Source organism: Stylophora pistillata, chromosome 6 (genome assembly GCF_964205215.1).
Source record: "Stylophora pistillata chromosome 6, jaStyPist1.2, whole genome shotgun sequence".
In the NCBI taxonomy this organism is placed as follows: Eukaryota; Metazoa; Cnidaria; class Anthozoa; order Scleractinia; family Pocilloporidae; genus Stylophora; species Stylophora pistillata.
The window spans coordinates 1,732,942-1,754,762 of NC_142524.1; the positions used below are offsets into that span (position 1 = coordinate 1,732,942).

General features: G+C 41.0%; 1 protein-coding gene and 1 long non-coding RNA gene across 3 annotated transcripts; one reads left to right on the top strand and one right to left on the bottom strand.

Annotated features, from left to right (window-relative positions):
* Positions 1-557: 557 nt before the first annotated feature.
* LOC148727695 (uncharacterized) lies at positions 558-21,651 on the bottom strand. The gene is made up of 2 exons (XR_015988920.1): positions 21,481-21,651; positions 558-1,423 (listed from the first exon to the last, which is right to left on the bottom strand). It is a non-coding gene; the product is annotated as an uncharacterized LOC148727695 (long non-coding RNA).
* LOC148727696 (uncharacterized) lies at positions 2,129-6,512 on the top strand. Of its 2 annotated transcripts, XM_088726053.1 has the most exons (4): positions 2,129-2,396; positions 2,568-2,696; positions 3,659-3,775; positions 6,260-6,512. In XM_088726053.1, exons 1-4 carry the CDS (start codon positions 2,267-2,269, stop codon positions 6,367-6,369), a joined length of 486 nt encoding a protein of 161 aa, XP_088582179.1. In that variant the 5' UTR covers positions 2,129-2,266; the 3' UTR covers positions 6,370-6,512. The 2 variants fall into 2 exon arrangements, 1 of the variants encoding a protein (XP_088582179.1); XR_015989090.1 differs by lacking the exons at positions 2,129-2,396; positions 2,568-2,696; positions 3,659-3,775 and adding an exon at positions 3,786-5,313.
* Positions 21,652-21,821: the final 170 nt, after the last annotated feature.

Sequence of the window (21,821 nt, forward strand, 5' to 3'; positions counted from 1 at the left end):
AGATAGACAGACAGACAGATAGATAGATAGATAGATAGACAGACAGACAGATAGATAGATAGATAGATAGACAGACAGACAGATAGATAGATAGATAGATAGACAGACAGACAGACAGACAGACAGATAGATAGATAGATAGATAGATAGGCAGACAGACAGACAGACAGATAGATAGATCGTTAGATAGATAGATAGATAGGTAGACAGATAAATAGATAGATAAATAGATAGAAAGGTGAATAGATAGATAAATAGATAAATAGATAGATAGATAGAGAGATAGATAGATAGATAGACACCTTTAACCAATAGTAAAAAATTAAGGTAGTCCCAGTCAAAATCCTAAAAGTAGACTTCCCTGCTATCAATAGAAGCCCTGGGATAAAATATACTCTGATTACAAATATATATATATATATATATAACTAACTGCAGACAGTACTGTTTCGGCCTTCTGGGCCTCATCAGTGCAGTGCTAATGCTAGGATATATATATATATATATATATATATATATATATGATGTGTGGTAGTCGGAAAAAAAACAACTACAGATACATCCCTACAGACCTGTTTCGTGGTTGCCCACTCATCAGGGGATTTTAATGGCAGAATAATGCGATACCCTCGCTTATATATTACACTAATTGCTAATTAACATGGTTTATGCGGTGTGAAAAGTGTCAAGTCAGCTGTTGCGTAGGAGTGCTTTGTTTCTGTGTCGGCAGGAAGAGACGAGTTCGTTACGCTTGTTGAGTGTTGATAGGTCTGGGTGGCAGATGATTAGGAATTTCTCTTTAAGGCATAGGTTGCATCGTTTGCATGAGCTGTTGTAGGGCAGGTGGGAAGATAGGATGCGCCAGGTGATGGAATAATTGATGTTGTTGTCTTTATGTGTCCAGATGTGTTTGCTGAGTTCGGTGGAGTTGCGGTGTTTTGCGTGTCGGAATGATGAGGTGTGGTTGTTGTAGCGCGACTTAAAGTCGTTTGCAGTGAGCCCGATGTATGTGTCTGTCATGCTGTTGTCTTTACGCGTAATGGTAGCTTGGTATATGACAGATTGTTGGAGGCAGTTTCCGTCTAGAGGGCATGAGTTTTTCTGTAGTCAGTTGCATTTCTTGTTGTTGTTTGCGGTAGAGGTGTCGGTTGTGGCGGTGGCGTTAGTCTTTACGTGGGAGGTGAGGATTCTTTTGTTGTGGTTGTCGATGATTTGTTTTGTATTGTCCAGGCAGCTGTAACTAAGTTTAATTGTGTTTCTGTTGAAAATTCTGCGGAGCTTCTGATCTTTGGGGAAGTGTTTGTCAATCAGCGCGAGGAATTTATGTCCGATGTTAGTGCTGGTGTTCTTGGTGAAAGGCGGGTTGTACCAGAGGATGTTGTTGCGTTGGCGGTTCTTGCGACTTTGTGTGTGATAAAGGTATCTATAAAAATATTTACGACATAAAAAATAAAAATAATGGGAAAAAAGAAAATTAAGATAATTAATGTGAACAAAAATGAATGTAAACAATTCAGTAACCTCCGGGTTATAGTTGAGTCCTATTATTCTCGTTTTTTATAAACTGAGTGTAAATTGGCCACAGTAAAGAGTTTCAAAGCTTACGTTTCGAGCGTTAGCCCTTCGTCAGAGCGAATGACGAAGGACTAACGCTCGAAACGTCAGCTTTGAAACTCTTTACTGTGGCCAGCTTATATTATCAACTCAGTTGATAAAGTTACCTTACTCCCACCGACGCAGCACCACAGTTTTTTTAGAAATTTACCCCCTTTATCCTATTATTTTCTTCCGTCAAGAACTCGATCGGGCTCGGGTTTTCCCTAATTCGGACCGACCTACATGGAAAATATGCGATATGAATTTCAATTTCTATAAATAGACGCTGGCCAGTTAGTCCTAATTATGGGTATATGATACGTTATAGGACGACAGAAAAGCATAGTTTCCACCGATAAGTGTTGTAGCGTACTGGAAACTTCAAATGAAGCAGTTGAATAAAAAAATTAGAAAGCACACTAACATTCTTATTTCAGTTTCTGCTGCTTTCAGCACTCGAACACACTTTAATGCTTTCGTATCAGCTTTCGGAAACTAATTTTAACCCGCATAGACGTATCAGTTTTGAGGGGAAAACTTTAAGACAATTAAAGTTTGACACTGTCACGAGACGATATCTATGAAAGGTTGAGACAACCACGAAATCGTGTAATTAGTTTTCCTCGGCTGGGATACAACAATCTTAGTTGCTGACGACGATTTAGTTACCATGGAAGAAAGGTTGGACTTAAGAGAAACACCAAAAGAAAATACCACTTACATGGAAACTCTATGGAATACCAATCATTTACAAGGTGTTGATATTTTTGCATACAGTTCTAAAGAACAAGATAACCCCGGTAAGTATGGAAATATATATATATATCTCATTTAGGACGTTTTATTATGTAGTATCGCTGAGTATTTTTATTAGTTGTGGCCATCTAATTTGCCTTATTCGAGATAAATTTACCGCCGTAAACTGCTACCTTTCATATTCATAATCCGCGGCCTTTTTTTCCCTATCGCAGGACTCTTCGCGGTTCGGAATGCTTTGACGAATGAAACGACTACTAATAGAGGAATTCCGTTTCCATTTATAAAATCACCTGCTTGGGATGCTAACCCGCATCTAAATATCTCACAAGCTCCTGACACAGGTGAGTGTTTTATCTTAATCTTTGGCTACTTGGGCTCTTTTTATTCAATACGAAGACAAAGAGATTGATCGAGTTGTTTTCTGTGAAAAGGGAAAAAACGGAGTGCATGCATCTAAAGAAAATAATTTGGTTATATCAACAAAGTTGAAGTGGTAAATTGGCCACCGTAACGATTACAAAAGCTGACGTTTCGAGCGCTAGCCCTTCGTCGGAGCGACGAAGGGCTAGCGCTCGAAACGTCAGCTTTTGTAATCGTTACGGTGGCCAATTTACCACTTCAACTTTGTTGATATATCCAAGCGACGAAGGGCTAACGCTCGAAACGTCAGCTTCTGTAATCGTTACGGTGGCCAATTTGCCACTTCAACTTTGTTGATATATCCAAATTATTTCGTTACTCCCACCGACGCAGCCCCAAACAGTTTCTTTCGAAACTATCAGCCTTTATCTAAAGAAAAACCTGTTGTGTAAAGACCAAACCGAACCCCACATTGGATCGGTGTTCCAGTCCCGAATCACAGTTTTAAGAACAATAAAGCCATTTTTCTTACTTTAATATCCACTCCAAAGATTTAGGGGCATATTCAGGTACAAAGTGCGTCATTAATAAGTATTGGTAGATGATGAGTGATCGTTTTCATATGACGTCACGGCGGCCATATATTGCGATAGTATGGCAGCCATTCTGCTGTCTAAGCCAATCTTTGGTGATTTAAACTCTTTTCTGATGTAAGTGATATCTTTTGTCCCAATAAATCTACTAAACTGCTCAGCAGGTGACGGAAGACGTCTCATAGTAGAATTTAGTGGTGGCTCATGTTCAGAGTTGTTCTCTGTTTCGGTCTCGAAACAGATTGTTATTCATAGCCACAATGCTATGAACAACAATCTGTAAAACGCTCCTAGTAATCTTCCTCTTCAAATCTAGATTTCAATAAAGTAATTGCTGCTTATTTTCAAAGGAATCATCGAGCGAGAGTGTATTGCACGGGAAAGAATGAAATTTCGAATTCCATCTCCAAAATCACCTGAGAAAGACACTAATCCCCATGAAAACATCTCATCAACACAAAATAAAAGTAAGTGGTGTTTTCGCTACATTTTTTTTATCACTTGTAATTTTTTCCTATCACCGTGTTTTCATATTTTGTTTCGTCTTCTGCGGACCTGCCGAATTAACCCAGAAAGCTCCGAGAGACAATGTGATTTAGATCATCAGGCTGACTCAAGAGATGGAGTGTAACTGGGTTTTTCCTAATCATGACTTGACGGTTGGTGCAAGAATCATGTAAAAAAAAAAGCCTTCTTGGTATAAATTATCATACTCATTCGCAGACGCTATAAAAAGAAAGCAGCCTCATCAAACAGAGAGGCAATTATACTCCCAGTCGCTTCATGGTTAGCTTCAGTAAATCGGGATGACCTCTGGCAGAAGTGTTTTACAAGGCTTAAAAGACTTTGGAATTGGAGTTTCGGCCGGAAGTGAAGGACCATTAACTACACAGTTGAAAGATAAAAATGGCCGGAGACCAGCAAATATATCTGTCACATTCTCCAAACATTTTAATAAATATGAGACAAACCCCAAGTCCGGTACAGATTAGACAAAAATAAATCAAAATTTAATCAAAATGGCCAGACAATGAATGTCTGTTATTCTTTCTAAGAAACACAGGAATCTGTTATCCAAGGTGATCACATTTTAATTCCGGCGTCGGTTTTTCGTTAAGATTATTCAACATAACCACAAACTCCATCCAGTTCGACTGTATTTTTCTCTTTGGAGGAAACATTTCTGTAAAATCTCATATAATTTTCAGCTGACACGTTGGAAAAAATATTTTTGCCCCAAATCTGTCCTACTACTATTTTTCCTAACAGTGAATTCTCTCGAGAGCAGTTACATATCTTATCCTTCGTAAGAAAAGGCAACTCTAAAAGCACCAATAAGATAACCGCCGAGGATTATTGCTATAGAAAAACAAATTGAGTAGAATATAAAGTTTATTTTAAAACAAAATCAAACGAGGAAGCATGTCACAAAAGCTGTCCATGTATTGACTTGCCAACTTGTTATCGGCACATGCGCTGCTGTTCACCTTACAAGTTATAAGACATGCGACACCATCTGAAGATTACAACATCTGTATTACGAATTGAAATAGCGCTGCAGTAAAAGGAATAAGAACGATAAAAAAACGAGAAAACCTCACTTGTTGTATTTCCACATGGACTAATGGTAATGCAGGACTTCCAGTATTTCCAAAAAACGCCGGAAGTGTCTTCAGATAATCATATGCTTCCCGCTTCGGTGCTATCAACCAATCAAGTACAAACAAAAATGCCTTTTCGCAGAAATAAATCTATACCTACAGCTTATCATATCAAAAGCAGAGACCCGTGAGCTTGCTTAAAATCAGGAAGATTCTCGCAGAAAAGCAATGGGAGATAGTGAAAGCAAGCAGGATACAAACGAACCATCTTGTCAAGAGCGAACAAGTTCTAGTAAGTTAGTTTAACAAAACTCATCGTCCCCTCTTTCTTTTCCTTTCGAGTGACTGACGACTGAGAAGTAACGCTTCGGTCCTGAAGGAAGATTAGGTTTCTCCAGCACAAGGTGAAACGCGAACAGGAAGTTGGGGCTGAAGACTCGCTCGTCGGTCGATGCTTGACCGATATTTCGGTCGACACTAGGTTGATAGTCGACTGTTGGCCGATACTCGATGGAGACCCACTGGATAGTCGATAATAATCTCGACCGATATATAGACCGACTATCGACCTAGTTTTGACCAAGTATCGGCCGACTTTTGACCGATATATCGACCAATATATCGACCGATATACGGGTCGAGGGTACCTACAGTTAACATGATCCAACGCACTTACTCTTGCTCTTCGTGTGAAACGACCAACAATTGCATAGATATTTGTGTGATGCAATGATCACGAGGGGCGAGCTTGAATTTAGTTTGACCCTCCATGATTCAATATAAGTAATTTCCATAACTTATCATAGGGATCATTTTGTTACATACCATTTCTACTGTGACTAAGCAAAGACATACTTGGTTTATTTTTTACAAATGCGACAAAGCAAAGACAAAAAGTAAAGAAGTCGAATTTAAATTAATTTGCATATAACATAGGCATGCAGCATCTGATACTTTCAAGAGGTTGAAAATAATTTTCACTGGAAATACTGTGATCATTGTTCGGCTGCCGAGCATATAAACATTGTTTATATGCTAAAAAGTTCCTATTTGGCTTTTTGCGCTCTTTTCCTTTTTTTTTTTTTTTTTTCTATTTTCTGTGACAAAGTAATTGCAGTAAGGTGTGCATTTCTATCTATATTTGTAGTATGTTGTACAACAGCAAATAGGTTTGGCTTAAAATGATTGGCTCTGTCTCTAACAGGTTCAAGTCATCGAAAAAGGTTCTTTAAAAATCTGCGGTGTCCATACAGAGGATTCTGGATAGTGTCTTGTTGGTCGGTTTTTGTTGAGAACCTCTTAAACCCTCTAACAGGTTCGTTTCCTTCTTTTGTTTTTTTGTTTTTTCAGATGTACGAGGCTCTCGTGGTCCGGAGGAAGCGACGGAGAGAAGCAGGATGTCATTTGAGAGGAGGAATCAATCAGGCGAAAGCAACAATAGCAACTGTACTATTAGTTGATTCTATCACTGAACGAGAGCTCTTAGTGTAAAGCAATAATGTTACCTAACTCTTGTTTCTTAGAGAAAGTCTTTTTGATCTCCTAGATAACTAATAGAGTTACATTTGAAAGATGCATTAAAGAAGTGGATGCATCATCAAAATCCATCGCTGCTGTGGTCTACGCACTTTGATTAGTAAAAAAAAACTCGCCTCCTTTTCAACTATGAAGATGCAAAACTCAGAGCCAACCGTGGCTTGGTCACTTCCGTTCTCGGCTCCCGCGCTTCAGGCCGGCTCCATACAGGTAGTTACTGTGAGTTCTCATTGGTTCGTTTTGAAATTTCCTTCCTTTTGATTGGCCCTTACGATTACGGTACCTTCGGTTAGCAAAACAATTGAAAATGAGAGTTTCCTTCTGTATTTATAGAACTCGTCAACAACATTCCGGCGTCGAAGAAAATTTTCTGGACTAGTGCATTTCTCTGAAGTCTTTGATTCCTTGTCAACTATTTGCAAATTTCGTGGTGACAAGTTTTCTCACCGGCCTTAACATATCTCCGTGCTTAACCTTTGCAACCTGACACCAGTATGCATATTCTCCATACTGTTCTCCATACATTTCCCATAATAGTAATAGTAATCAAAGTTTAATGTCTTTACGTGGGACATGGTTACCCATATTGCCCGAGCCAGAGGCTCATGTATGAAACGCAAGACAGCAGCCCACCCATCCCACCCCAGGGGAGGACATCCATCACACAGTAATCTTGTGTGTGGGAAATTAACGTCTCTTACCCCTAACCCTGCAGGAGACGGGACCTCCATTTATTCGTCCCTACCCGAGAAGACTAGAATATCTAACCATTTCTTGATGTTATAGAAAGGCAGCATATTCTTCTCAATTATTTTAAGACCTTGAAGGCTCGAACCCTCGATCTCCCGCACATCAGTCCAGTGCTCTTTCCATTGAGCTAACCGTAAAGTTCACCAGGAGGATTTGTTTTAACAGTCAAGAGTTTTTTGAGTACGTGATCAATTCCTTTATTCTCATTACTTTAATGTTGGATTCAGGGGCGATACTGTCGGAGAAATTGGATGCTGGTCAATCTTATGGGTTAAAAGATTAAAAGAACTGGCATTGTAGTTCTCAGCGAAAGCTTGGTGAGGAAAACCTTGACGGTTGCCATTGAACGTGACTGCATTTTCGATCAGGAACAAACTGCTCACAACCACGACTTTCTTATAAACAGCATTTAAGAGGCTGTCTCTCTTATTTCCACCCGGTCAATTTCGCGTCAAAAAAAATTTTGCCTGAAACTCTGTCAACAGAAAGACTTTACTTAGGAAAGAACTAAATTAGATTTGGTTTGTTTCGAAATAATTTTCTGACTGCGTTAGGGGCCATAATTGTTTCCCAGTCTCTTGGGACCGTCGCAACGTCTCGAAAATTGAAAAATAGGCATATTTTGTAACATTGTAAAATATTTGATTCGCATAGCTAAGCCACTGAATTTATATCAGATTGCTTAAAAACCTTTCTAGTTTGCCAAGAAAGTTAGAATTTGCCCTCTCAATATATCTGAAAAGGCGAATTTTAGCATATTCTGACTCCTATAAATCTCCATCGGCCGATGGCCGAAAATAACCTTGATTTAGACGTTAAGTTTTGGGATTTGGGACCTGGTTAACAACTCTATCCTACACAGCCGTTAAGTTTAGACCTTTATAGGCAAAAAAATGTAAAAACCCCTGTACGTTTTCGATTTTTCAAAAGTTATGACCGTTTGAATCAGCACATTTGCATTTAAACGAGCTATTCGCTCATATGCGATGTGTGGCTAAATAAAGTTACTTACTTACTTACTTACATGTACGAGCATTCGCGATTTTTTCACTTACCCTAAAATCGAACCACTGGAGCAGATTTCGTCATAAATACAGCTTACCTTCGGCGCACCTTGGCTTTATGTGAGATTTCAGATGTTCCTCGCTCCCCAAACTGGTGAACTTAACGATAACTCCAGCAAATAACTCCAAACTTCAGCGGTCGGCGTGTATCGACACTCTTCTTTAACTGGTTGTTGCGAACTAAACTCGAAAACTAAAGCCATGTTTCGCGCTTAATGTCCTGTTAAAACTTTGGATCGTTGCTGCATTCTCTTCAAGAATCAGTCATAGAACTCCACAAGTCTATATGTCGAAGTTTGGGGGCTAAAATTTGGAATTTAAGGCTGAACGATTGCACTATCGAGCACAGCCGTGGTTCTGTTTTCACAGAGGTCCGCATTGACCATTGTGGGTGAACCCGCTGGCCGTTTATTTTTCTGGAAGGCCTGCAAGTGTAGTACGGCATGCAAGTGCTTTTTCGAAACCAGAAAGGCTTCAGTCTGTAGCGAGTCTTCAGCGAGGCTGATAAAGTTCTCAGAATGTAGAGGTGACATCAATGATCATCTACAAGCATGCACTTAGGTCAGCTTAGAGGAAAGGTACAAGAATATGAGCTTATCGTTAACAGGTCAGGGTTGCCACACGACCTTTCCCCCGATCAACTTGAAGAACTTTGGATCTGCGAAAAGCATAGAGGGAATATGGATAAAAACTGGCGACCACGTCGCACTTGCCAGTACCCGCTGCACAGCGGCCGGAAAAAGCAGCTAAATACTAGAAATGCAGTTCATCTCGATATGTAAAGGGAAATTAATGCTATCTTTTCAGAACTCGTTCCAACAGGTTCCCGTAAGTATGATTATGTAAATTATAGCCTACCAATAAGGTATTGTCCTGAAATGTGGGCCAGGGTTTAAATTAAGATAAGATCTACACATATATTGAGGTGCGGTAAATGTCTGAACTCAGTATTTTGGATTTGATTAACATCTGGGCCAAAGCTCGGACGCAAATGAGTATAAAACAAAACAGCTGCTGTGATTTCGTCGCAAGATACGTACCATCATTCCACATGGAGGCCATGTGGCAGCTAGTGCAACTTGATAACTTAAATCACACTTCGACTCGTAACAATGCTCTGAAGCAAACTTGAAATCTACAACCAAAGTTTCCAACACTACAAAATTGTGACGTTAGTCAATTATGTTTATAATCGGGAAACAGCAACTGTACTGAAAAAATGCGTAATATATTGGGTTTTTCAGCTCTACCTTATCTCTCAACATCTACATGTTTACAAAAGCATTTTTTATGTCATACACGCAAGGCGAGATACCAGATAAATAAACTTGGAGAGTTATTTGACACCAATGTTTACGCTGTTGCAAGATAATATTCCTTCTGTTTTTGACGTTTATACATTTACACAAAGCCCTTTTGCGTCATTGATATAGAAACCAGGAGGCATCGATTTTCGTCCTTTTATCCCTAGAGTCGAGTTCAACAACCTTTGCAGCACACCCCATATTGGAATTTTAAGATAGTACCCAGGGGACACGTGATCATAGTGCAACTATTTTTATTTGTTATCTAAAAGTATTACTCTGCTTATTATCATTTTGCATTATTGTTGTATTTCGTGCTTTTCAGTAATCTGTGTATCTTGTTACAAGCTGCACAAGATCAAACTCGCGGAGAACATTACGTTGTTGCAAGGGCAACGTCCCGAAGAAAGTAACCAGCAAGAGGACGAACCTTATAGGTGATATAACGCTACCTGATCCTATAAATAAAGCAGACCATGATATGCATTGACACCTAGAGATCTTTCAAGGACAAACGTTCAATGGAAATGTTGCATGCAACCAAAATTGTTTTCCTCGGCGAGGCCACACACTAAAATATTTCGCGCAACATTGCTGATGCAGTAAGCAAATTATGTTTACTGGTGCATGGCCAAAATGGGAAACATTTTCGAAAAAATGACAAACAATGTTTTGGCTTTAAATTGGACGACTTTAAAAGAGAAAATGGTTGATAATGTACCATACAATTGTACGCGGTGATGCTGATTGTGAACAGAACGGAATTTTTTGTGCGTATTGCTGACGAAGATGACCTAAATTCTACTTTCGCAACAATGCGCTCAAAAATTTCAGTGGTGGACACACTATGCAGTTAATCACATGGCGGGAGGACTTCTAATTTTTGTTTGATTTTCTCAACTCCCAGACTCGCCAAACGAATGGCAGCTATAAATCTTGCAACGGTCACATCAACGCCTGCCGCGACGCCGCCTCGACCGAAAGCGAATGCCTTTACATCTGATTGGACTCTAGGATGCAGATCTGGGACCGACAGCCAGAGCTCTGGAGACGACGAGGCAGCTGAAAGTACCAGCGAGTTTGCAATGTCGGCGTTTACAGATGCCATGGAGAAACTGAACCCACAAGCAACCGGTGGTGGCCGCGTCAGTCCTTTGACCTTTCAGCTGAAAAGTACGTGGGAGGAGGCAAAAGAACACGAGAAAGAGATTTGCATCGACAAGGCTACTGAAGCTTGTAGTCTCGTTTGTGACGTCATAGCGCCGAAGGCTGGACAAGAGCTATTTCAGGCCTGTTTCACACCCGATAAAGGGACCAGCCACATGGACCTTGTGCCGTTGATGCAGGCCTACAGCAACGCAATCACGAGTACCTTGAAGACCCAAATTCTTAGCCTGTATGCGTATCGATATCCAGTGAAGACCTTCAGAAAATCCACAAGCCATACGCAAAGTTAACCGAGTGGCAAATTAGACGCGCTAGAGCTCATGCAAGAGAATGTGGTCCAGGTTATTTGGTCGAAAAGTCCCCATGTCATCGAGTTCGACTGCCACCAATAAAGCTTGACCATTTCTTAGACTTCGCGAACCGCCCCTACTTTTATCAAGACGTGTCATTTAGTACGAGGAAACTGAGGCTCAGCAGTAGCGAGAAGATCACAATACCAAATGTCATTCGCAAAGTCACAAGGTCAACAATGGTCAAGCAGTGCCTTCAGTTCTGCGAAGAAGAGCAGTTTGAACCACTGAGCCGTTCAACCCTGTTGAGATTCCAGTGAAATAAACTATCACAAGGTAGTTGGAATCTTAATGTTTAATAGAACGGAGAACTTCCAGTGCAAGCGAATCCTAGCACGAGGTAAGACTAACGTGATTGGCTAACAAGAGTCACATGACAACAAGCGATTGCGTGACAATAACGTTACACCTTTCCTTCTTCTTTTTTTTTTTTTTTAAGAAACAACTGGAACTATAGAGAAAATGAAACAATGAACGGTTCCAATAAAAAATATTCGCACAGGTGTACACGGAAATAATCTGAGAAACACAATGATAATGTTCGTCACAAACTCGGCCGAACAGTAAACAAAAAAAAAGAAATAAATGTAAAGATCTAAGTCTGAACAAAGTCTTTTAAGTAGTCAGGGGGACGAATAGAACGTCCGCTGCGTGTGACCACATTGCTCTTTTGGCACTCAGTCAATGGGGCTGGACGGGTAGCTGATGATCTTGGCCCTGGTTGGTTTCTGGTCAGTGTTGTTGGGTGTCCTGTGCTGTTTTCTCCTGATAAGGTTTCTGTGCTGGCTTTGGTTGGTGGACTGTTCAGAATTGGAGTTGGAATTTCAATGTCCCCATCCTTGGGCATGAACGGTTCCTTGGACTGCCGAAGATGTCTCCGGTTTCTTCGGAACAACCTGCCATCTTCTGTTCTAATAGCGTAGGATCTGACATCTACTTGTTGCTCAACTTGTGCCTTTGTCCATCTCTGCTTTCCGTCAGAGGCTTGTGGTTTCATGCGTACAACATCACCTTTGATGAGGCTGGAAAGTTCTTTGACATTTTGATTGTAATAGCGTGTCTGAACTTCTTTCCTCTGTAACTTCCTCTCTCTAACATCTGTGACTAACTGGGGTTTTAAGAGTTTCTTCGAGGTCGGCAGCAGTGTTCTTGTGCGCCTGCTGAACAATCGTTGTGCTGGTGAACTCTTCATACCTTCTGTTGGTGTATTTCGCCAATCTAGCAATACAAGCTGAAAATCCGAGTTTGTACTAGCAGATTTCTTCATCAGGCTTTTTGCTGTTTTAACTGCATTTTCCACTTTGCCGTTGCTCTGCGGATACTCCGGCGAACTGGTGACGTGTTCAAACTCGTACATTGCTGCAAAGGCTGAGAACTCATTTGAAGAAAAGGGTGGACCATTATCACTGTGGAATGTATCTGGAATTCCATGGGTGGCAAAACGTTTCTTAAGCTTTCCAATCACTGTGGCAGCTGTCTTTGACTTGCGTAGCTCATCAATCTCAAAGTAATCGGAGAAGTAGTCGACGGTACACAGGTAGTCTTGATTATTAAATGTGAAGATGTCACAACCAATCTTTTCCCAAGGATGCTGTGGGATTTCATAGCAAATAAGAGGCTCTTTCTGTTGGGCAGACTGGAAGGTGTTGCAGGTTTCACATTTTGAGATAAATTCTGTCACTTCTCTGTTCATGTTGGACCAATACACCACTTCACGGGCTCTTCTTAAACAACCTTGAATACCGATGTGGGATCGGTGGAGCTTTTCCTTGATCTTGGGTCTTAGACTTTTTGGGATGACGCATTTGGGACCCTTGAAAATAATGTCATCTTGTGTCGCCAACTCGTCCTTGACTTTAAAGTACTCATGCAGTTCAGGAGGTAGTTCCTTTCTTTGGCTAGGCCAACCATTTAGAATCGTTGCTTTAAGAGTCTGCAAGACAGGATCTTTGGCAGTTTCTTCGCGGATTTCTTGGATCTGTGGCTCAGATATTGATAGGAAATTTACAGAATGGATCCTCTCCACTTCTTGATCTGCCTTTCCTGGGTGGTGTTCCTGGGGCAAGTACGCTCTGGAAAGTGTATCGGCAAGATACATCTCAGGGCCACGTCTGTACTTGATTTCCACATCATACTGCGTTAATCTCATCATAAGACGCTGTAGACGTTTTGGAGCTGCAGCCAGAGGTTTCTTGGCGATTATCTCTAAAGGCTTGTGGTCTGTCCACAGGGTAACCTTTCTGCCGTATACATATTGGTGATTATGCTCCATGCCAAAGACTTGTGCAAGTAGCTCCTTCTCGATTTGTGAGTAGTTTTGCTCAGCTTTCGTGAGAGATCTGCTCGCATAGGTTACAGGCTGACCTTCTTGCATAAGGGCGAAGCCAATTCCTTTCTCTGAGGCATCTCCTTCACCCTCAACTGGCTCATTTGGATTGAACAATTTTAACACTGGAGCAGTGGACACAGCTTTCTTGATCTTTGTAAAGGCTTCTTCTTGCTCCTCAGACCACTTCCAAAGAGCACCTTTATGTGTAAGTCTGCGGAGGGGCTCAGACATATCGGACAGGTCTTCTAAAAACCTTGAGAGGTACTTCACTGTGTTAACAAAACGCTGTACTGCTTGAACATCTTCCGGTTTGGGCATGTTGCAGATAGCTTCTACTTTCTGTGGGTCAGGCTTCAATCCTTCGCTAGTCAATAAGTGACCGATAAATGGAACTTGGGAGCACTTGAACATGAACTTGTCCCTGTTGAGCTTAATGTTCCTTTCTTGGCATCTTTCTAAAAGACCTCTTAAGTTCTTATCATGGTCCTGAGTTGCTGCTGAGAGGGTAGGACCCTTTCCTGTTATAAGCAGGTCATCGAAGATTCTGTGTTCACCGGGTAGCCCTTCTAAGTTTTGGTCAAGCTTTTGCTGAAACAGCTCGGGAGCGGGTGAAATTCCAAAGGGCATACGCTTCCAACAGTAGCGTCCCCACGGTGTCTGGAAGGTGGTCACTAAGGATGACTCGTCATCAAGCTCAATGTGTAGGAAACCATCTTTAAGGTCGGCTTTGCTGAAAACTTTGACGTCGGATAGCTCAGGAAGGACGTCTTCTATTACGGGTAAAGGATAGTGCGATCGCTTCAGCGCCTTATTCAAGTGGACTGGGTCGATACAAACCCTCAACTTGCCATTCGGCTTTTCCACCACTACGAGGCTTGACACCCATTCAGTTGGCTCTTTTACTTTCCGGATCATTTGTAGTCTCTCTAACCGGTCTAATTCAGACTTCAAGTTATCTTTGAGTGCAAACGGGACTCGACGAGGTGGATTAATCACTGGTGTGACTGTTGCGTCAATTTCGAGGTGCAGTTTTCCTTGCATACAGCCTTGTCCTTTAAACACATTTCCAAACTCTTCTGCTACTTGATTCAGGGTAAGACTTTGAGCGTCGGTGGTAACTTGCTAAATGTTTTCTTGGTGAACTGTTACCAGATTCATTTGCTGAGAAGCACGAGATCCAATCAACGGTGTATAATTGCCTTTCACAAAAACAAATTCGACATTGTACTTCTTGCTGTTCTTTGGGTTACGCATGCTCACTCTACATGTTCCTAAGACAGGCAAAGTAGACTTGCTATACATCTTCAAAGTACGGTCAGTCTCAGTAATGAGTGTTCCTGAGGGCACAAATTTTTGAGGTAAAACATTACATGAGGCACCCGTGTCAATTTGCATCTGAATATTTGCTCCTGCAATTTCCATTGTCGCAAAGATTTTCTTCTCAGGAAAATTGTCTTCATCGACTGCATGTACATTTCCTTCATTTGAATCAAAGGATACTGACAGCAATTCTTCTTCGGAGGAATCTTCAGAGGTGACCATGTTAACATCATTCCGTTTTCGGCTGTTTTTACTAGAAACACTCATGCACATTTCAGCAAAATGATTGGGTTTATTGCATGCACTACACAGCTTTCCAAATGCAGGACATTTCGTGCGTTGCTTGGCGTGACTTCTTCCGCAGTGTTTACAACGTTTTAGCCAATCTTCTTTGGGTTCGGGTAAGGGCTGTTTTTGCTTCTCACCGGCGCTGCATTGTTTGGGTGGTGCTTTCGACCTTTTCCGCTTGTCTACTGCATTGACAATATCAGCTGGTGTGCCTGTGCTCGGTAACTGCCCGCTGATAACCTTGAGGTGAGCACTGGTGGCTTCGGCTGATCGACAGATATCCAAACACTTTTCAAGCGATAATTTAGGCTCTTGCAACAACTTTCGACGAACACTATTGTCGGTGATTCCACAAACGAGGCGGTCGCGAATCATCTCAGCTTTTAACTCGCCAAATTCGCACGTTGCCGCTAACGCTCGCAGTGCCGCAGCGTAAACATCGATCGATTCGTGAGACTCTTGTTTGCGATTGTTGAACTTGTAACGGTCGTAGATAACATTTGTCTGACCAATACAATAAGACTTCCATAGATTCAGAACGACATTTATGTCTTGTTTGTCCTCATCTGAGCAAAAGGGCAGGCCATTGTGTACTTCGAGCGCGTCGGGACCTATGCAGGTGATGAAAGTCGCTACACGGAATCTACTTTCCCTTTCGTTTAGCTTTGTGACGGTTTCGTAGGCGTCCCAAACTTGTTTCCATTTCTTCCAGTTCTCGGTGAGATTGCCTTTTAATTCCAGCCGTCCTGGTGGAGGTACGTTAGTAGTAAAAGTCAGAGAAGCGATCTGCTGTGTTGAGCCTGTGGCGTCCGATTCATCAGGCGGTGGAGGCATTTCCAAAAATTCTTCGCGTTACAGGTCGCTCGTGAAGGTTTTAGGAGTTCGAAGACAATTTAAAAGAAGACTCCTGACACCATGTTGAGATTCCAGTGAAATAAACTATCACAAGGTAGTTGGAATCTTAATGTTTAATAGAACGAAGAACTTCCAGTGCAAGCGAATCCTAGCACGAGGTAAGACTAACGTGATTGGCTAACAAGAGTCACATGACAACAAGCGATTGCGTGACAATAACGTTACAATATTGCGTGACAATAACGTATTATTATTATTATTATTATTAGTATTATTATTATTATTATTAGTATTATTAGTATTAGTATTATTGCGTGACAATAACGTTACTATTTCGCATCCTCGGGGTAAGGGAAGCATCTCAACAGAAGTCCCTTAGCGGCTTGGATAACACAGCAGCTGATGGGTCGGCGGGGTTCGCACAACTCCTCCGAATAGTGGACGAGCTTGATCAGATTGGGCTCGCAAAGAACGTCGCCGACGAACTGCGAAAAGCCCTCAGCGAGGGTAAGAGGTACCTCAAAACCCGGTTTCAGAGTCACTGCCAGGAAGATGAGAGCGAATGTCCCGACCACTGTCGTAAGTTTGGTCTCAGCGATCCAAACGATCCAGATTTCCAGGAACAATGCTCACATCAACACACGCTTCTCTGCTCTCAATGTGACGAAATTACTTCCGTTTTGCAGAAGATACAACAGATTGTTAAGGATAACAAAACCTTAGTTTTTTACAGCGAGGACCAAAAAAATGACTTGTTGTACGATATACAGAAATCTTCGGAGGCTATCGTTCAGTGGAAAGCTCACATTATGAGGTCCGTGAATCAGGAATGTGCAAAGCAAGATATCATCGCAAAGCTTGAGCAGACTTCGTGTCTTCTTGTTATAGATTGGGCCATGAAGTTTCTGCAGCTGCGCTATAGAGAGAAGCAAAGTGACTGGTACGGAAAGAGAGGGTTAAGTTGGCACATTAGTAGCGTTGTGTCTCGAAGCCAGTCTAACACGACGGAAGTCATCTCATACGCTCACCTCTTTGATCAGTGTACTCAGGACTGGTATGCAGTTACGTCAATTCTCGAAGATCTTCTAAAGCAGCTGAAAGTCAAGAATCCTTTGCTGCAGAAAGTTCATCTGAGGTCAGATGAAGCCGGTTGCTATCATAACAGCTCGCTAGTAACCGCTGTGAGAGATGTTGCAAAAGGAGTTGGGGTTGAAGTTCATAGTTATCACTACTCGGAGCCGCAGTCTGGTAAAAACATTTGCGATCGTATCCTCTGCCCAATGAAGTCCTCTATTCGCGCTTACTGCAACGAAGGGCACGATGTTTTAACTGCCGTGGACATGAGAGATGCATTGACGCAACACCAGTGAAGGGAACAACCGCTGCAGTTAGCATAGTCCACGAATCAAAGAACACTCTCTGTATAAATAAGATTGAGCATTTCAGTAGCTTCCACAACTTCGAATATGGAGATACCGGTCTGAGGGTTTGGAAATGTTATGGCATCGGTAAAGGGAAGTACATCCCATATGACGTGATTTATATCAAGCACCAAGGTGAAACGTCCCTTCAAACCATAGAATCTCAAGGGTTCTATGATCCCCTTGAAAAGCGTGTGGTCAAGCGTCGTTCAAAGGACAGCAAGGAAACAGAGAGTACAACGCCATTGTTTGAATGCTCCGTGCTTGGGTGTGTTGAAGTGTTCGAAACGTTTTCGCAACTAGAGCTCCACCTGGACGTTGGAAAGCATACAGTCAGCAGGTTAAGCCAGTATGATGTAATCAAAAGGGACTGGGCCCTTAAGTTCTCGTCAATAGATACCGCTGGTATCGAGTGTTTGAGCTGTTCGTCGGATTCCAGTATACCACTCACTTCTCCTGGGGACACTTCGCCCCTCTCGCCTCTACGAACAGGATGGGCCGTAAGCAAACCGAGGGGCAGTGTTAGATTTTCAGAGAATGTAAAAGAATACCTAACGGCACGGTTTACACTTGGAGAAAGAACTGGGCGAAAGGCAGACCCCGCCCAAGTTGCAGTGGACATGCGAAATGCGAAAAATGAATCAAATGCACGTTTGTTCACTAGAGAACAGTGGCTGACAAAGAGCCAAGTTCAGAGCTTTTTCTCCCGGCTAGCAGCAATGTGACGCAAAGATCAGGGTGTGATTGGGATATCGCTGGACGAGCAGGAAGATGTCCAATGCGTCCAAGAGAATTCCGAGAGACAAGATCTGGTAGACAAAGTTAACAAAGAGATTAAAGTCTCGCATCCAATGTGCTACGACACGTATGACCTCTGTGAACGTTACCACAGTAGCACACTTCAGAAACTCAATGTGGTTTTGTTGCGAGCCATCTGTAGTCATTTTGAGATCCCTGTAAAACTGAGAGACAAAAAGCAGACCCTCGTAGACAAACTGTCCGACGTGATTAAGGATTGTCAGTGTGTTTCACAGTAGACTTATGTAAACAATGTCCTATACAGTTGCTGAAAGTGTAGAATATTTTCTACAGGTACAAACTTCCTTTAGTTCCGATATCAAGTTCTGACGGCGTTGTTATAGTGTAATACTCAAAGCTTATGATATCGGTGACATTAAATTTTGTCGTGCTTTACTCACTTAGAATTCAGAACTAAATCAGTGAAAGATAGTACCTAGTTTGACGACATGTCAAGCAGTGTCTGATACACGATATAGGCATCGTACTGAGCCTTGCTCTTCAAGTCAAAATCATTTTTAACGAAAACAGGGATAAGTGTGTTTAGCTTGTCGCAAACAGTGATATTTTTTTATAAAAACGATTGAAAATTTACCAGAAGCAACACTTATGACGTCTGTTCATACCAAGCATGTGTCAAAATTTTTATCACGTTTGTAGCCGATTTCTCCGGCTATTGACAAGTTGCTGGTCTGTGGACACAATCGACGCGGAACCGAGAGAAGCAAGGTCAGGACATTTGAAATTAATTTATTAATTGTATCATATCAAACTCCAGCTTGAAAGCATTTATTCTTTTCAGTCACAATTTTCTCCCCAGATATTACATTGAGGTGTAAATTGGGATAGAACAAAATCATACGACACAGCGTACGGCACAAGTTATCAGCGGTCTTCTCTTTTGTGCGGACCTTTGTGAGAACAGTACAACATCGAAATGGATCGTCGTGATCTAAATTTAAGCGATTATTTCTTCACTTCAGAAGCCTAAAACCTTCATTTCCCCCTTAGCTTCCAGACATAAAGAGTTAATATTCTGATTCTGGAAAAATTCACCTCGGAAGCGATATTAAATGGGTAATTAACTGCGAAATGTGGCCATAATTCCGACCAATTGTTTTGATACCACGATCGAATCACAAAGTATGCAGCGTACTTTTCGAATGAAAAACCGAGCAATTTCTTGAGGTTGTCATGGATTTCAGCAATTTGGTTATTACAAAAATGCTGAAGTTAGCCATGAAGCCGGGCTGCAAAGCGGGTAAGTTGTATTTATGACGAAATCTGCTCCAGTAGTTCGATTTTGGTGTAGGTGATGAAATCGCGAATGCTCGTACATGTGCTGATTGAAACGGTCATAACTTTTGAAAAATCGAAAACGTACAGGGGTTTTGCATTTTTTGGCCTATAAAGGTCTAAACTTAACGGCTGTGTAGGATAGAGTTGTCAACCAGGTCCCAAATCCCAAAACTTAACGTCTAAATCAAGGTTATTTACGGCCATTGGCCGATGGCGATTTATAGGGGTCAGAATATGCTAAAATTCGCCTTTTCAGATATATTGAGAAGATAAATTTTAACTTTCTTGGCAAACTAGAAAGGTTTTTAAGCAATCTGATACAAATTCGGTGGCTTAACTATGCGAATCAAACATTTTACAATGTTACAAAATATGCCTATTTTTCAATTTTCGAGACGTTGCCACGGTTCCTACGGACTGGGAAATAACTGTGGCCCCTAACGCAGTCAGAAAATTATTTCGAATCAAACCAAACCTAATTTAGTTCTTTCCTAAGTAAAGTCTTTCTGTTGACAGAGTCTCAGGCAAAATTATTTTTCACGCAAAATTGACCGGGTGGAAATAAGAGAGACAGCCTCTTAATATCGTTCCTTCTTTCTTTCGTCGGCTGGTCTTTGAAGCTAACAGCTCTTGTAATGCTTTTTATTTCGAAACGGGAGTGAGGCTGGTAGTCTTTAGATAACATTTTACTTAATATCAAGAATATAAGAGAAACGCAGGACTAAGGCCAGTTTTTTACAAGTGAATATGCCTTGTAATGAGATATACCGAGTTCTCAATTAGAATTCGTGTTTCTGTCGAGGCAGCATATTCGAGACTGCATATGTTGACTTATGGCAGCCTGGTGACGCCGGTTTCACCCTGTACATCTGTGTTGATTTGTCAGTGAAATTCCGCCTGAACCTTAGTTCATTTTGACTCACATTTTTTTTCGATTTGAAATCGACCTTTTCGCAGAAATCGTCACTAGAGGCATATGATTAGAAGATGAAAGTCAAGATCAGTAAAGACGTTTTTTTTTTTTTTTGCCTAGCAACCTTATTATTAATTCCGCGTAGATAATTGCACGCGTTTTTAAAATGGGTATGGAATCCTTTTTCTCGCTTCAGTTCAAAACCATATTTTTATCGCTTTTAAAGTATCGTGGCGCATAATCCGGGCTGAGATAGAGATTTTGGCGGCAGGAAATGGTGCAATTTACGTACAACCTTAAAAATCGCTGAAAACTTTTCTTCCTTAAAAGTTTCAATGACACCGTTTTTCTCTAGTCTATTGACGACGAACTGAAAAACTCAGCGCTTCTTCGTCTTGAAAAATTATTTTGTTGATAGCCATCGCTTTGACTGAGAACACAAAATGGAACATGTACATGGATGTTCTAGTCACTTATTCTACAAATGGCTTTGAAAATGAAACTGTAAGCAAAACGTTCGAAAAATCATAGGAGTATCCCAAATATAGGACATGTCGGCAGATGGTTACAACGTTCCTTGAAGTTCCCATTCCATTGTGTGATCTTCTCTGAAGAGCACACTATATACAACCCAGCTAGCCTCTTCCCTATCGAACATGTCGGCAGATGGTTTTAATTTCCCTTGAAGTTCCCATTGTGTGATCTTCTCTGAAGGGCACACTATATAAAACCCAACTAGCTTATTCCCTAACGATTGCAGACAATTGAAATTTACTTCAGTTTTCAATATGACTCTCAAAAGCACTGTAAAATTAAGTTGTAAACAAAAGTAAGTCTAACAAAAAATAAATACAAGCACGTACGTTTAAAACGTAAGGTATTCAGTTTAAGACAGTTTACTACCTTTGTGAGCCAAAATAGAAGCCATTTTCAAGAGTTTTCCAACTAGAAGAAAACCAAAATTTCAAGAAAATTGACCCTATATTTCAAATTTGAATGATAGATCGTTTATTCTGCTTTGCCAAATAGTTGAACCCTTAATGAAACGTTGTTTGATATGGCTATCAGCTGAATACCCCTGATGAGATAGTAAAGCTGAAAAGGGAATCTACATATCTAGTTTTCTTATCTCGTATGTGTCATAACTATGGCTGCATAGAGAATGAATTCGAAATACCTTATCGACGACTCAGTCTAGAAAATACTCGCGGTTATCTTGGACATCAGATCGCCGTAGCGTTCCTAGTGCGAAACAGCCATTTGCAAGCTGTTCCTTGACAATTAAAATACGATCTTAAGTTGTCTTGTATTAATAATTCATATAGATTTTTATAGCATTTACAATGCAAAAAAATTAATTAAAGTAATGATAACAATGACGATAACAACAATAATAATATTAACGATGATAATGTTATAGGGTAAACTTGCGTTTTCTTGTGTCCTCGCCTGTTCTTATTGAGCAGTTTGATTGTTATAGTATGATGTGAGCAATCAGAACCTAAGCGTTGCCAGTAA

Excerpts from the sequence above, each read along its gene's own strand:
- LOC148727696 (XM_088726053.1), top strand. The coding sequence starts at position 2,267 with ATGGAAGAAAGGTTGGACTTAAGAGAAACACCAAAAGAAAATACCACT. Across the intron at positions 2,397-2,567 it reads TAAAGAACAAGATAACCCCG|GACTCTTCGCGGTTCGGAAT; the intron begins GTAAGTATGGAA and ends TCCCTATCGCAG. Across the intron at positions 2,697-3,658 it reads CTCACAAGCTCCTGACACAG|GAATCATCGAGCGAGAGTGT; the intron begins GTGAGTGTTTTA and ends TTATTTTCAAAG.